The sequence below is a fragment of the Stylophora pistillata genome, chromosome 4 (genome assembly GCF_964205215.1).
Source record: "Stylophora pistillata chromosome 4, jaStyPist1.2, whole genome shotgun sequence".
NCBI lineage: Eukaryota > Metazoa > Cnidaria > Anthozoa > Scleractinia > Pocilloporidae > Stylophora > Stylophora pistillata.
The window spans coordinates 325874-342130 of NC_142522.1; the positions used below are offsets into that span (position 1 = coordinate 325874).

At 37.5% G+C, this 16257-nt stretch overlaps 2 protein-coding genes across 4 annotated transcripts; one reads left to right on the plus strand and one right to left on the minus strand.

Moving 5' to 3' along the window:
* Nucleotides 1–3783, plus strand: LOC111320021 (uncharacterized). Of its 3 annotated transcripts, none has more exons than XR_016000070.1 (8): nt 1–293; nt 538–694; nt 1452–1556; nt 1648–1711; nt 2029–2090; nt 2192–2411; nt 2838–3082; nt 3160–3290. XR_016000070.1 is itself a non-coding variant. In XM_088757172.1 (8 exons), the coding sequence occupies exons 1-8, from the start codon at nt 129–131 to the stop codon at nt 3368–3370; spliced, it is 1122 nt and encodes a 373-aa protein (XP_088613298.1). In that variant the 5' UTR covers nt 3–128; the 3' UTR covers nt 3371–3783. The 3 variants fall into 3 exon arrangements, 2 of the variants coding, with proteins under 2 accessions (XP_088613298.1, XP_022778558.2); XM_088757172.1 differs by having other exon boundaries at nt 3–293; nt 2838–2975; nt 3160–3783; XM_022922823.2 differs by having other exon boundaries at nt 4–293; nt 1648–1709; nt 2033–2090; nt 2838–2975; nt 3160–3783.
* Nucleotides 3604–14119, minus strand: LOC111319763 (uncharacterized). Its single transcript, XM_022922533.2, has 11 exons — nt 13947–14119; nt 12301–12442; nt 9906–10019; nt 8261–8315; nt 7087–7207; nt 6804–6892; nt 6292–6483; nt 5834–5926; nt 5607–5679; nt 4475–4598; nt 3604–4278 (listed from the first exon to the last, which is right to left on the minus strand). The coding sequence occupies exons 1-11, from the start codon at nt 14010–14012 to the stop codon at nt 3887–3889; spliced, it is 1461 nt and encodes a 486-aa protein (XP_022778268.2). The 5' UTR covers nt 14013–14119; the 3' UTR covers nt 3604–3886.
* Between the last annotated feature and the right edge of the window lie 2138 nt (nt 14120–16257).

Sequence of the window (16257 nt, forward strand, 5' to 3'; positions counted from 1 at the left end):
AGTTTACAATTTGTGCTTTATCTAATCTCGATCTAGCGTGGATGTTGGCACATAAGACATTACTTTTATCATAGTAACTGCGAACAGTTTTCACCCAGCCATCTTTTAACTGCACTTTGTTTCTAAAAATGCCACAGTGGGTACAGTTGCCTCCGAATTTGCTACCGGAGAAACACACGATGGGAAAGTCAATCTACACTACTGACTATTCAAGCAGGAGACCTGGTTTTCAACTTCACCTTCAAAAGGCTCGCGGATTGCAAAGCAGCAAACATCATCCACCGGTACCAAAGGTTCGGTCTCTTAATACTTGCTTAATTGCCTAGTCAAGCCAAGTCATGTATAAGCTAGTTAACATCTAAACTTATAGGCATATAAATTCACATGGCTGCCTTTCCTCCCGGTTTTAATTTGAAAGTATTACTGTAAAGTCACTACTATGATTTGTTTTGTACCGGTCGGATTTTAAAATGTTTTTCATCAGTTGAAATACTCATGAATGATTATAACACGAATCTATAATCCTTGTTCCTTCAGAAACCCGACAGAAAGACGATGCGAGCGCATCAGACCGGCAATTACCTCGATTTTAAAGAAGATTTTGTGAAAGCTTTGTCCACTGTGAGCACACACAAACCATGGAATTTTCGATTAGACGTTGACGTAACAACACCCGACGACTCCAGATCGGCAGGTACTTTAATTAATTTTCAGCAATGAATAATGCTATGTCTACCATTGTCGCACATTTCATGACGCAAATTCCGATAATAAGTTCCCAATATGTCGTCAGGAAACGCCATTGAAACAGGAAGGTCACAAAGTTTGTTTGCAAGGATTTTTCTTCGCAAGGATTTCTTCCCATAAAAATGGTTATTTATAATTTTGTGTCCCTCTCATCTGTACTTACCTACGAAAGCATTGATTTCTACCGCACATAGTTCCTTTTGAACAATTTTTAGTTTTCCTGTAGAAGGACAATATAGATATTAGCCGAAAGCTTTTAATCCTTCAGACGCACCAACTTGTCAAGTCAGTCAAGGTATCCTATTGTTTATTTGAGTGGTCCAAAATGTTAAGTCAAACGAGAATCTCAAGAGGACATGAAAAACTTTGACGTTAATTTCACTTTTTGGATGTTAATTCTGAGAGACCAAGGAATTTCATCGAAAGAGTTCTGAGAGGAAAAAGTAAACACGTGCAGATTATTTGGAAGTATCTCTTTACTAGGTGTCGCTCAAAGTAAACTAAAGACACTAAAGGACTTCAACAATTGACCCGCACAGCTGACACAGGGATTTTAGTGCACGAGAGGTGTTAGCATATCCAATGAAAAACGAAATAATAAAACGGATGAAGGCAAATTGCACTAGCCACAGTTCTGTCATTACCTTAGGGTTGTGTTTTCTTACTGTTATTTCTTGGATTTTTTCTTTATTTTTCTTGCCTAGCCACACATTCAGAAAAGGCTTTGTTACAGAAATTTATTCAGCCAACATTAGAATTAGTGGAGGAGGCCTGGCGAGGAGAAGTGACCAGCACGAAACGGGATCGAGGTATTTGAACAATAGATAGAAAGTTAGTGTTATCCCGGTGCCGTGTGGGTACCATTCAATGAAATTATTACTTTTTAAATTTCATCGGCAGATCGACACTATACTGTGGCTGGACAGAAAGCTGAACTACACAGTAGATCTGAAAGACGCGAGGTATGACATTAGCAGAATAGGAACTTATTCTGTTAATTAATGAGGATTGCGACAGATTTTCCATCCTATTTGTTTTGAAGTTGCGCTTTTGTCAAAAACGATTTTCATTTCTCAATTCAGTTGTGGAGGTCAAATCAAGCACGCAGTTTTCTGAAGTAAAATATGGGAACTGAGATAATCGGCGGTACAACATGAAGGAGAATCATTAAAATTTGAGCATAGTACATGACAATTTGTAGAAACGCACTGGGGTCCACTGTGGCCTGACTACTCTCTGCTACTTTCAATTAAATTACCTTATGTTTTTTTCCGTTTGGGCGAAGGCGAAGCGGCCTGTTCTGCCTGGCGTTAACAAATGGTTGCGGTCTTCAAATGAATATGGTAATTCAATGTTTTTTTTATCTATTGTCTTCCATGATTCCCGGTCAGCGGTGATCTTCTGTTGTTTTGGGTTAAATTAGAGTTTCTTGGTTTCCTTTCAGAAAAGGCAGTTGTTCACAACTTCATGAACACATTAAACAATGCGTCCTCGAGTTCTGTACATATGAAACAGAGTGTACCTAAAGCCACGGAGAAGAAAACTACGAAACCTCAATTTACAAAGGAGTTATATTTTCAACAACGAGCAAAAAGTGCTCGGTCCCAAAGGGTAACAGAACGCCCCACACTTCCACCACGTCCCAAATCTGTTACATCAGTAAGGTTAGTGAATTTCTCTAGGAAAAGTGTGTATTGCTTAAGACATAAAGGTTACTGAAGCTGAGAATGACAATTCTTAGTTCGCTGAACTTCAGAGAGTGTTGGAGGGCGGACCTCGGATAGTCGTTAAATCGGTATTGTTAAATTCGTTTTGACCACCATGTATTCTCTCTTAACCCGAAAAGCTGCTCTGAGTACGATACATGATGCATCACCACTGTAAGTCTTTCGGGGTCATGGGTGTCTGCCTGACAAACACAAATGAGAAACAAAATATCGAACGGAAATTGAAAGGATTTGGGAAGAGTGCCAACTCTTACCAGTTGTCTTCCTCCACTCATCCCTTACTGTCAGTCCAAATATGGTATTATGTCAATGGATTTGTGCACTGTGCTAAAAAATTATTATATTTTACGGCTTGTTCGTTAGGGATGAAGACAAAGTTGCCGAGATAACCCAAACTCAAGTCGTGGAACAAGCACACCCCCATCACTTCAATCACCCGGAAGGAAAGTGTGAATTTTGTGATTATTTAAGAGTGAAGAGGTTGTTGGAGCACCTAAATAAGTAAGTTGCACGCCTTCTGTTAACAAGTAATGTATTGCAATGTATTGCAGTGAACGCGACGGGAGGCGCGATGATAAGAGATGTTTGCTACTCAATATCTCTGTCAGGTAAAAATGTGTACAGTTTGTGATGGGTCCGTAACTTATCAAATTTGAACATTTGATTTTTATATCAATGTCTCCAGGTACGGATCCTGTGGTATGGGAGAAGCAACCCTTACACACTTACTAAGGCCTCGAGTGGACCCCACATACAACACAAGTTCTGAAGATTACGACTACGTACACGAAAATTCATTTTTCACCAACACTAGCGCACGAGATCGAGGCTACTTCATTATAGCTCCTGACTGGGTTTCAGAAAGGAAGGGTGTAATGTCTACCCATTACCAATGACCAGCGGCCATCTCTACGTTCTGCAAGCTCCCTACGGCTCGAGATGAATTTCCTCTACAGTAATACAAAGGGAAAATTTGATAATGACCGGTTATTCTTCTTCGCAGTTGAACGACTATCTAAAACATACAAAACCGAACAATTTGTCGTGTAAATGGAACGTCCAATTACATCGCAATTTTGTTGTAGTCTATAAATATTTCTTATCGTGTCAAGAGAACAAAGAACAGAGATAATTTTTCAGAGTTAATATATTTTGATTTGTACCATCTCAAGACTAAGAATATTGATTTTACTGGTTAAAGTTTGATTTTGAAAACTATTTAAACAGTGGATGTTTTGTTTGATGTAAATATTGACCTATGAAGCCTGCTTGAAATATTTAATAAATTCCGAACATTTAGCAATCAAAATTTTTTTTAGCAGGGTTTAAATTAAAGAAAGCGAGTTAATAGCCCACGTCCTTCACTTAACTCCTCCTCAGTAGCCTCTGTCGCCTTTTCCTTGTTACCATGCTCACCAGCCGTCATTCCAAGCTTGTGCTCCATGATTGACAGCTTCTCTATTTTCCCTCCTTGATCGAGTAACCGCTGAAGATTCACCTCGCTTTCTCCTCCGTATCTCTCTCTGTTTCTTCTCTAAACTCTTTTTTACTCTAGTTCTTATTTCTTTGGAGTCGATTGATGACGCAGTCAAAGGTTTTGATTGGTTGCTGGCATCACCATCCGGGCTGTTGCCCATCACGTGACTCTTTAGATCACGGTAAGGCCGATAAAGTTTGTTTTGATTACTCAACTCTTTTAAATCCCAGTCCTCGCTCTGTTCCTGCCCTGGGATTTCTTCGCCCATTCTCGAGTCTTGCTCGTTTGAGAGGTCACGTTCAGGTCCTGCAGTTTCCACTGGGTTATCTAAAGCAGAGCAAAGGGAAATTGAGGGCAACCCAAAATTGTGAAGAGAAGGCAAATTTGTCGCCTGCTGTTGGACATATCACAATGTGGGTTATTTTAAAGCACCAATTTGAAAGTAACACATACATATGTCCCTCGCTCCACCCCTCCCCTCTAAGCTACTTTCATGTCTGCATAGACTATACATTCCACCAACCTCCAGAGCTTTGTATAGCTGTGTCACCGTCGTCACTTTCGCTTTGTTCGTCGGATGTAGTTTTATCTCCATAAGCCGCTTCCCTAGCGCTGCCAGCCTCACAAGCTTTGAATTCATCTGTAGCCTGTATTACATAGAAGCTCGATACTCATGGTCTTAAAATAAGTGAGGAGAATTTGCTACCTTTCTATGATAAAGAAATGGATAGATATCCTAGTCTTCTCGGATAAGGACGAATAAACCGTAGGCCCCGTCTCCTGCAGGGTTAGGGGTAGGAGACGTTAATTTCCCACGCACGAGAATACTGTGTTGTGGATGTCCTCCCTTGGGGTGGGATGGGTTGGAATTGGCCCTGAAAAGCCCCCATGGGGAGTGGTCAACTCACGTATGTATGTATGTATGTAAGCTCTGTGTCTCATGATCGTAATAAATGCGGATCGCCCGGGAGGGGAGGGAGGGGATTGTATCCCTGTTCGTTCACTCTGAATATGACGTGAAAATCGTTTCCTAACTTCCTTTCCCTTGAACCTGTGAATTTCTTGTACTGTTTATATATACTGTAAGATTTTACGCCAATAACTTACGGAGTAATTTCTTTCAGTCGGTGATATACATACTGGTAGATTTTACGCCGTTAACAAACGGCGTGATTTTCTTCCACTGCTAATATTCCGAACGAAAGACATTACGCCGTTAACTAACGGCATAATCTCTTTCAGTTGCTGATATATATACGGTAAGATTTCACGCCGTTTGCTAACGGCGTAGTTTCTTTCAGTCGGTAAAATGCACACAGTAGAATTTTACGCCGACAACTAACGGCATTAAATCGTAGAGTATGTACAGACTGGGTTACAAGCGTAAAATCTTCCAGTTCATAGACTGCGATAATCACATAATTCGCCGTTATCACTACACTAGTTGCATATTGAACAAATCACTCAGTTTTCCCATTTAATGCCCAAGGATAGAAATAATATTTTACCCAGACAACTTACTCAGTCCAATAAGATTGGTATCTCACACACCTTAAGTATTACATCCAGTTTAAAAGAAACAAAAAGGGTTTAGAATGAGCTAGACATTTATCAGGAAGTTTTTCTTTCCTGTATTGGGTCGAGCTGAGATATACCTCATCAAATGAATCAGACATGTCTCTCGTAAAGCCACTGGCTTCCACTTCAACATCCAAGTTATGGAGTCGTCTGTTAAGAAAAGAGTTAGAATTTACTACAATTGAATACTTACTTTAAATAACAAAGGAATATCCTCCAGAGAAGCTCAGCATTATTGTAAGCGAGCCAATGTTCATTTAATTGTTTGTTCACAAAACATTCTAGCTCAACTTTTTCAACTTACTTTACATCGGCAAATCGAGGATAGAGTTCACTTGAATAAGAAAACCTTCGAAAAAAGAAGTCTCTGATGCACTGTACATCTCGGTCAAAATACCTTGAACAAGAAAATAAAATGAAGTTTGTACTCCTTTGTTGTTATACCATGCAATCTTTGATTTGATCACTTGCTTAATTTTTATTATCCTCCGGCTTACATTTTATTTACATAGCACGAAGATTTTATTATTGATCACAACTTGATAAAAGACAGGAAACACGTAATCCCTGTAACCAAACTGTTGAGTTAACTTTATATGGATGTATATCAATATAATTAACTACTAGTGACATTTAATAATAACAATGATCCAACGTACATTAATTCAAAATAATGAATTAATAAATGACTGCGTAATGCTGAGATTTTGGTGACGTTTATTTCACACTAGCCCTTAACAATCTAACTGTGAAACGGCTTACCACCGTGCATTTGGATGAGATATTGAAACCATCTGAGGAAAATCAATTACGGTCACTTGATCTCTGTCGTTGATGATTAAGTTGAATTCATTAAAATCACAATGGATGAGACCAAAGCTTCCAAGTCGCACAATTAACTCCATCAAGTCGCTGTATAACTCCGATGGATCAGAAACATCATGAACTTGACACCTGAGGAGGGTTCATTCAAACTGGTTTATCATCACAAGATATTAAGTGTAAACTACCCTCCATGACATTCATCACTGCTCTGCTAATGCAACTTTACACTTAATACAGAGATCTTATCCTGGTCAAAGCATCATAATTTATAAATCCCAAAAGGTCAGGAAAATATTCCCACCTGAAAGGGGGAGGCAACAAGTACTTATTTACACCCATTCATAAGTTATTTCACAAGAAGGAATAACCAGAATTACACAAAACACCACTGTACCAGTACAGGAAAGGAATAAACTTGACTCACAGTAAGTTTAAAAGCTAAAACTCACAGTGGGTGTCCATCAACAAGTTCCATAATTACAGCATGACGATTAAAATCAATTGGCCTTGGAACTGGATATCCATTGTCATAAAGAGCCTTATAAAAGAACAAAAGTTAAGATGAACAAATTGGTTCCAGATTTGTTTTAACAATAGGTGAGCAAATTATCTGACACTGAATAACTCAATCCAAATAAAAAGTATTGGTTAGTTCTCTGGCTGTTTTAAGAGAGGAATACACAATCTATCAACACTATTTTAAAAAACAAAACAGATACATTCCCACAACACCTTCATGTATGCATATTCTTTGACTGCAGCTAAACGTGACAGATATAACCACGAGACATTTTTACGATGTTTCAAGTAGTCTCGCTTCTGCTTGAGCTTGCGGAAAGAGGTTCGTCCAAGTCTTTTGAGAAAGTAGAGTAATAAATGAAAATGAAATATCAACTGAAGTTAAATGAAATAAAAAGAGTGTTTAATAAGTCTGTTTTGAAGACTGTATAAATGTTTCATTTTTTTTAAGCAGTAGTTACAAATTATTTTCTTCAGTGTAACCTGACATCATCTGACTATTACTAGATAAGATAAAAAAAAAAAACTGGGAGGATGGAGCTGCTGCTGATCTGAGCTATGTGACATAAACAGTTAGCAACAATAGAGAGCCAAAGGTTCTGTATGCAGTAAAAAAAAAAAAAAAAAGAAGAGATATAGATGATAGCTAAAAAAGTTCACGGGTAACAAACTATCATGTTTTTGTCTCCAGTGGTAGTCCTCTCCAAATGGATTATGACATTTCAGCTACATTCATATACTGCTGCTATTTTTCTAGCACTGATGTTTACTGGATATGTGTTGAATTATGGAACACAACTTGTTGCTTTGATTGACTGGTATTCAGCGGCTGTGATCGACCAATCTACAGGATGTGTTCCTTTCAGGGTGACTACTATTCACAGCTTTCCTTTGGATGTGTTTCTTGACTATTGGCATCCAGGCTTCTGGGATTTCTATTCCACTATCCATGCTGATATTGAAGGGTTTAAGTCCTCTTTCACCACTGAGTTAAACAATGCATTTCACCTTCAATAAACTTTACTTTGTTCCCCATTAGGTAGTGTTCAGTGTTGTGGGCTTACTCTGAAACATCACCAGTCTATGTCTCCAAGAGTAAGATGTCTCCATTATGCCCCATGATTCTTTGCTGTATCAGACTTATTCAGCCAGTCTCTCCAATACCAGTAATTCAGCATTGAATAAAATGCTTTTTAAAGTTCACATATCCAGTTAACCTAATTGCTTGAAAAAGACTTGCAGAGCATAACCAAATCACACATGATATCCTGATCCACATCAAAAGTGACTACACGTGACAGTCAGAGTCAAACAATTATTAATTACCAACATATATGTAAGTGAACCATTTACTAAAGATGGTTAAATCTGTCATCTCCACACAAACCTGTGTAATTTGAGAGCATGCTGGTTTTCTTCTTCATCAGCAATAATGAAAATATCTACAAATAACAGAAGACTGAATTTATATTAAAAATTCCTACAAAAAAAGGATCTCATATACATAATTATGTACACTACTAGAAGCCTAAACTGCCACAACCTCTGAGTTTTAAAAGAGAAGTCAACTTCCACAATTCAATCCCCTGTACATTCAAGACAGCTTGAAGGAAAAAAATTGCATGGCAAACCTGCAACTGTGATTGACTTTGAGTTTTCTGGCATGGAGTTGTAAAAGTTGCAAAAGTAAGGTAACAGTTGTTTAACGAAGGTAAATGTTCCCTTCCCTAATATGACTACATATGCAGAGTTCCCATTAGTTTTGATAGTTAAGGGTCCTTAGGACCCCCAGTTCCAAAAAGTTAGGGGTTCCTTTTAGCTTTTTAGGGGTTCCCTGCATTTTACTAAAATTTGATTTTATAGTTTCTAACAGAGAGGCAAAAGCCAAGACCAGGTGTTAACACTATTAATAGAGCTTTAATTTTGGAATAAGGTGTGCTCATGTTTCTTTACAACAACCATTTGTTTTTCAGTCCAATCATATGTTAACCATTGAAACTCCTCCAACCATTTAGGACAAAATTTGCCTTTCTTCACTTGGATATCATCCCCCAGATCTGTATCACTGAGCAGACATGCACTTGACCATGACAAAATGGCAGGTCAAAGGACATGCCATGATGATCGCAAAAATTCTTGGGTAGGGCCTGCCAGACCTAGTCTCCTAACTAGTCAGAACCTTTTTCCTGTGTCCCGAGAATGCACATTGGCAAAAACTGTGCGTCCTTTTCACTTTTAGTGCGTATAAGATGCACACCTGTACGTTAATGGGAACTCTGATATGATCAGCTCTCTAAACTATTTGGACTGTTTGTAAGTGATGAAAACCCCCACTTACTTTGGGTTAGATACCGAAAAGCTGAGATAGCACACTTTTTGTTTACAAAAATTGTTGTGACAAAATTGTTCCATCATTTTGCATTCCATGAAGATAGAACAAAAATTATTTCATAATGGGAGGTGAATTATAATTATCATATGATGGATTTTTCCCACCATTTTGAAAACAAACTCGGTGATCAAATAATAAAACAACTATTGAACTCAGTTATCACAAAGTATCGTGATTTGTCAGTGTCTCGCAGATCAATTATTTGCCTCAGCCTTCGGCTTCACCAAATAATTGATCTGCTCGCTAGGACAAATCACAATATTTTGCTCAGCCTCATCCAATAATTGTTAATTGTCTTGTCTCTGGCAGAAATAAATATTCCCCACATATGTGCATCTGATATTATAAAATACATAGAAGCATACAAGATATAAAAAAAGTGATTAAAATATGCTAAAATGATGAAAACACTGACAGAAGCATTTATAATAACCCCAAGATTAAGCCTAGTTTATTGTCTCATCTGTAGCTTTTAAGGTTACAGTAATCTCAATCCTGATTGGCATTTATTGGAGGGAGGCATTTAATCAAGGAAATACAACTATTACAATACTTAGTGAGGAAAAAGTAGTTTATTTGCTTACTCCTTTGTGGCAACTTGAACTTTGCGTAAAATGAAAACAGAAGTATCATTACATACCCGACTCCTTTCCAACACCAATTTGATTCCCAACTGACTGGACGCTCCCTCTAGTTGTTAAAGCCTTCAGAGCAAGGAAGTCATATCCACTGAATGTAAGTCTGTAGCCTTCAACTTTCATGGAAAATAATCAGCACTCACATCAGTAAGTTTAACAGTAATTCTAACACAAGTGAGGCAGCGTGGCCGAGTGGTCAGCATGTCGGACTCACAATCCGTCGTTCCCGGGTTTGAGTCCCGCCCTGACCACTACCTGAATTTGTTTCACGGTGGCTCCGAGTTCAAATCCTCGGCCATGCTTGTAAATAGCCAACTGGTTTGCCTCCCGCCAGTTGGGATTCTTAACAATGTTATGTTCAATTTGAATTATTTTTTTATAGCCCACAATGTAAACTACTGGGTTACCAGTAATTGTGTTAGCTATTAAAGTTAATTATTATTATTACTATCACCAATTAATACATACTAACAAATATATACTCAAGACAGAGGGCACAGTTTTTCCCAATACGGAACTATATTTGCTGGGGAATAACATTTTTGTTTTTTTTCTAACACTTAAAAAATGATTGCCAAAAGAATCTGAATGATTAAGGGCTACTAACAATTATGAGTTTAATTATGGGAAAATCTTCCATAAACTTAACAATTTGTTAGCGAGTGGATGATAAAGAAAACAGATGTCATTCAAATTAAAGAGAAAGCTTTTACTGAAACATTTTTATTTGAAAAGGCAACTTAAAAAGCTTCTGAGCAAACTTTGAAACATTTTTTGATAAGTAACTATCACAATGTGATACCTGTCAATTGAAGAGGAAAAAGTGTACACTTTTGAATAGACAACAGTACTGGTATGACAAACACACACGAGTTAAATGACCATGCGACAATCTTCTTACAAAAAAAAAAAAAACACTCAGAGATCTTACAGAAAGTACTGTTTATTTCCAATGATGATTAATCTTCAAAGATTTACCTCTGTTGTGTTTTAAAATGTCACGGAAAGTCAAATTGTAAGTCAATGCAAATGTGTGTTTTGAAGTTGTCCGTCTGCTTGTTTGTTTTCTGCAATGGCATGTGTAAATCAGTTTTTCTTCCACGAAAAAGCTGAAGTCAATGAGACTCTTTCCAACTAGACACAAGGGGATTTAATGCCACTTTTATTCATCGAATTCCTTCAGTTTCTGTTGTGAAATTTATGGTAGAAATGTCTAAATGCAAGGGAATTGCAAAGAATAGGCAAAAGTGTATCTATACACCAAATGCAAATATGGCATCCAATTTGAATTGCCATTGTTCTGGACTGACTAGCCTCTCACCCATGTAATAATCCTTTTGTGTTTCCACGTGAAGACAAGGCTAGTCAGTCCAGAACAATGGCAATACAAATTGGACGCCACATTTGCATTCGGTGTATAAAAGAACTCAAAACTTTGCTCAACGTTTTACAAATGAACAAATTGTGTTGAATAATTCAGATATTAACAAATGAGAGTCACATTGATTAACCAATTTGTTAACTGCAACTACCTCTCATTTTAACTTTCTGAGTCACTTTTTGTGATATGATATTTGATGATGTTTTCTTTTTTTGTAATTTATGATCTTATTGTATTTATACCCTTAATTAACTTAAATTCTAAATTTGTAGTTTTTAATCCTATTGAGCTGAAAAACCCATTTAGGGAGCATCAATAAAAGTATGTATGTATGTATGTGAAGGAATACTAAATAACAAATTGTGTTTTCGTAACATTTCAATCTTTTTGAAAACAAATTTAGTACCACAAAATTTATTTCAAAATTGATTTTTGCAGAAAAATTAAAGTGATTTGAGAGCGAGAGAGAAGAAAGAATTAACATTATTTTTCGCCAAAAGGTTGTGACCAAAGTCTTCGCTCAAAAATTCTGCCCAGCCAGCAAAATGAGATATATTTGTGAATAATTGCAACAAGGCTGAAGATGTTCTGCAAGGTGACTCAAGTGAAATGGATACCACCCACTGTGAGTGGGCCAGATGGGGAGAATACTGCCCACTCTTGGAACCAATCAAATTGCAAGATTTGTAGAATACTGCGTGCTCACGAACTGAGAAAAAAACAATAATGAATTATCTTGTTGGGAAGACAATTCCCTTTTACTACATGAGGCAATTAATATACTGTACCTATACAGGTATGTTAGGCAGTTTTGATCGTCCATTAAAGCCCTGAAGACCATTTGGAATGAGACTATAACATCTTTTCTTTCACTTGACAGAAATAAACAGTCAAATGTTAAAAAGTGTTCTCTCCAGACTTCCTATCTATTTCATGTAATCTTCATGTGACTTCTATTTGCTCACTTTTTTTAATTCAAATTTTCTGCCAAAGACATTTTTATATCAAAGTCTTACCACGGCCAGACTTTTCATAACACACCAACTTATGTTTGGTGAGTTCACGTAGGATTTTGTGGGAGCCTCCATGTTTGAGGTCTGCAATAGAAGCTACAAGAGGGGTCGGTACCAATTCATGGTTCTTCATACCCATTTCAACCTTGAAAAATATACAAAGAGGATGTGTCAGTGCATGCTCACCAACATAACTTCCTTAAACAGACCAACATACAGCAGGACCACTAGTTAAAAAAAGTTTGACAAAGATGTGTCTGCCAATGGCAGACACATCTTTGTCACATCAGTAACCTGAGACATCTACAGCTTTTGGAAGCTGAAATGTACATGTGCACAGATGACATGATAATCTTATTAAGGTGGCTGAACACAGTTTTTGATACCTTTGTTTCTTCCACCATTTTCTCTAAAACCCTTGATCTCTCGGTCGCCAAAACTGGCAGCAAGCAAGTTAACAACATAAACTTTGTTTTTTCGATAGTTAAGGTGATGTATGTGCCATTTCCATGACGACATGAATAGATATAAATAGGCAATTAAAATCGGTTTTGTTACTTTGTAGAAAATCTAGTCATTAGATTTTCTTTATAATTTGTATGCAAGGAGATTGTAACAATACTCACAAGTTAACACCATTTTGCTAACAATTTAGCAGAGAGGTCTTTGATTATACCTTGTTGAACATTCGCTCGATTTTCTAGAATTTCCTTTGTTTAAAATCAGTTTTTTTTTTGATACTCCCGTTACTTATTTCCTAAATTATTTTTGTGCCATATTTCGTGAAATTCTAATTAGTGGTTCTTAAGAAATAGGCATATTTCTGAGAAAGCAATTTACCATTCAATCACAATTTTTTTACTCACTACGCACGCCCTACATTTAACTGGTTTCTTTCAGTAACGACGAAAAAACTGAGAATTGCTGGGTTCTTTGCACCATTAACTTTTCTAACATATCTTTGTAATAAAAGATTAAAGCCCTCAATACACTGCGCCAACTATAGAGAAAAATAGCAGATAGTGCGGGTACATATTGAGTAAATAAAATGACCGCTCTATTGACGGCATGTTTGTTTTTTACAATCCATGTGCACGCACTGAATTGCATCAGCAAAAGCGTGCACGAAAACTGTGTTCAGCCACCTTAATACTACTATAAATTACGACACAATGAATATAGTATGCATCATCTCATTGGTCAATTCAGTTTCCAAGCGGATGCTTTATCAGGTTAGAGAGCCTGCATGTAACTAGTAATGTCATAATAGCAATAGAATGCATTTTTTTTCGTGCTTTATAACATGATAAAGCCACTTGGGATGTTAGAAGAAAACTAAAAAAACTTAATATCACGAATCGAGTGCTCCCAACATCATTCGTGGCTTTATCACGTTATGGAGCCCGGAAAATGTGCTATGTATATTGCTAACAAACATTTTACTTTTGGATCAAAGTGTTTACTTGTGATTCCTGTATGATTTTAAACCCATGAATCTTACGGTACCTAAACAAAGGCATTCTAGATTCACTGATTGAGTTTAATGACTGGATCGTTTTTCAAAAGTTACCTTTTTTTCTTTTAAAAATATGAACATTCTGACGAATAGGCCATGTGGAAAATAAACGCGGAGAATAATATTTCCTTACCGCCGTAAGAACTCTGAATTCCTCAGAAGAGAGGTATCGCAGCATAGTTACATTCAATTTACCCATCTTTAAAAGTAAAACAAAGAGTTCGAAAGATCTAAATCATGTGGAAAGGAGAATTCATCGAACTCATCGGCCCATGATGATGGAGAGGCCGCGGAGGTGTTGAGGTCTGGTACCAATTTTGCACCCTTGGCGTCGCGCTGGCAATGTTGCGTAATAATTCCACTTCTTCCCAGGACCTCAGTCAAACCATTCCACCCAAAAGTGCACCCGGAAAAATTCCAATAGCCTACTGATATTGAGATACAAACAAACAAACCAAAATTATATGCAGAAAAAAAGAGAGACCCGAAACCACTTTTGGAAAAGATAAGGAACGGACTTCTCAGTGTATCTGCGAGATATTTCCTTCCATTCTTTGAGAAGTGACAGATAGGTCCCACGGAAAGCATAAGAATCTATGGACATGCGCCCAATGATTTCTCTATATATGTTTAAGAAAGAAGATTCTCTAACCACACTGTAATGCGGCATTTTTTTAGGTTCTAGGTGTGCCACCAATATAATTATTAGGCACTCGATATGAAGTTGGGGCTTAGATACGGATATTTTAAAATGAGCGGTGCTGTGGTTAGTTACCATCTCTACGATCTAATCAACGTTTACCTCAAATGACCCACCGCACATGCCTTGAAATTTTGAAAGCGTTATTACGGAATAAGTTAGGAATTGCATGAGTTGAAGTAAGTTTTACTAACTTATTTCCGACCGAGATCAATATATAGTTTATTTTAATGGAGCCTTTAATTTGGTCACGGCGTGCGTGCCTTCGTGAAACACTCACTTAGCAGCACGCGATAAAATATGACCGGCCCGCTCCGGTATACCAACATCGAAATGCATCTAAATATAATTAAATAAGAAAATATAATATCAAACCGTCTGAAGATCGCAGCGCAAGCTGCGTGAAACTCAGAGTAATGGTGAAACGATCTTCCTGTCATTAATTTATAACCGCTATAGATTAAGTTTTATATTTTCTTGCATGAACGAGATCTTTCATTTATCAAAAGTGCCCCTTTCGTTTCAGCACTTTTCAACTGGAGGCGAAAAAGCCGAACGCTCAGTATAAGGTTAACCTTATTGTGTTGTAATTTGTTCTTAAAAGCCCGTATTGCAACTTAGGAACACTCTGGCCTAGCTGGCAGAAAATTGTTACAGCCTTGCTAGGAATTCATGCCAAAGGGGTTGACTCTCTTCGGGAGATATTTAAGGTGGCAAACTTAAGATATAGACTTTTTTGTTATAGCAACAACAAAGGCAACAACATTTATTATGAACACTGCTCATTGCATAAATTAAATTAACCAAACAATTAAATCTGTTTTCTAGCAAATTTCATCATTTTCGGGTTGCCCTTTGCCATCTTCGTAGATCGGGGAATAAGCCAATCACTTCATTAAGGCCATACTCTCTTGATGAGTGTCTTTGAAAGGAAACGATTTTTTTAAGCTTGGTTCAGTCATGGAGAAAGCGGCACAACTATCAGTCTCCCGGTCAACTGAACCCTGTCTCTAGGATAACTGAGAGGTGTCAGGAGTTACTTTCGTTATCTTTATTTTGACCTCAGTAGTAACCCAGATTACCGGAAATCTATTTTGGAATCGTTCAAGTGAACTTCCGGACGTAAGTTGTGTTGTCCATCTAACGGTTAGCTGGCTGTCGAGTGGCTAATGGCCATCAGTCAATTGGTAAGACTTTGCAAAACAAGAGAAAATATATTTCTTCCCGTGAGTCCGAAGTTTTCTCATCCTAAAGAGAAAAGATCCAAATGATATACATTTTGAAAGTGAGAACTCGAAACGGCCTTTCTGTTACTGGTGCCCTAAAAAATAGTTACACTGCGTGGAATATGAATCAAACTGAAGTTGGAATAACAAGGCTTTTTGTCTCAGTATGAGCTGCTCATCCCAGGCTTACTTACCAACTCATGCGGCAACGCTGTGACGCGAGCAGTGCACTAAACGTAATGGCATTAGCTTCCTACGCCCGTCATGGCCAAAGGTCAAGACTCCGAAATAACTATATTCAGAGAACTGTGAAATTAGTAGAATTGTGAAAGAGTCAATAAAGTTACTTTTAGGACAAACAGTTCCTCGTGCATTTTAATACTGTAATCACTGTTATTCGCCAGTCCACATAAAATGTGAACTGCTTCGGTGCAAATTGTCCTTAATTGAAACACCTTAAGCACTTCTTCTGCCACCTTGGTGCATGGTTTGCAGTGTTCACTGGTGATTTCATTCTA

Bases quoted from the DNA above. Each gene is read 5' to 3' on its own strand.
- LOC111319763 (XM_022922533.2), bottom strand. From the start codon at position 14,012: ATGGGTAAATTGAATGTAACTATGCTGCGATACCTCTCTTCTGAGGAA. The intron at 10,020-12,300 runs GTAAGACTTTGA...TTTCCATGAAAG, and splicing joins TTATGAAAAGTCTGGCCGTG to TTGAAGGCTACAGACTTACA. The intron at 7,208-8,260 runs GTTTGTGTGGAG...CTTTCTCAAAAG, and splicing joins CATGCTCTCAAATTACACAG to ACTTGGACGAACCTCTTTCC.
- LOC111320021 (XM_088757172.1), top strand. From the start codon at position 129: ATGCCACAGTGGGTACAGTTGCCTCCGAATTTGCTACCGGAGAAACAC. The intron at 294-537 runs GTTCGGTCTCTT...TTGTTCCTTCAG, and splicing joins ATCATCCACCGGTACCAAAG to AAACCCGACAGAAAGACGAT. The intron at 2,091-2,191 runs GTAATTCAATGT...GTTTCCTTTCAG, and splicing joins GCGGTCTTCAAATGAATATG to AAAAGGCAGTTGTTCACAAC.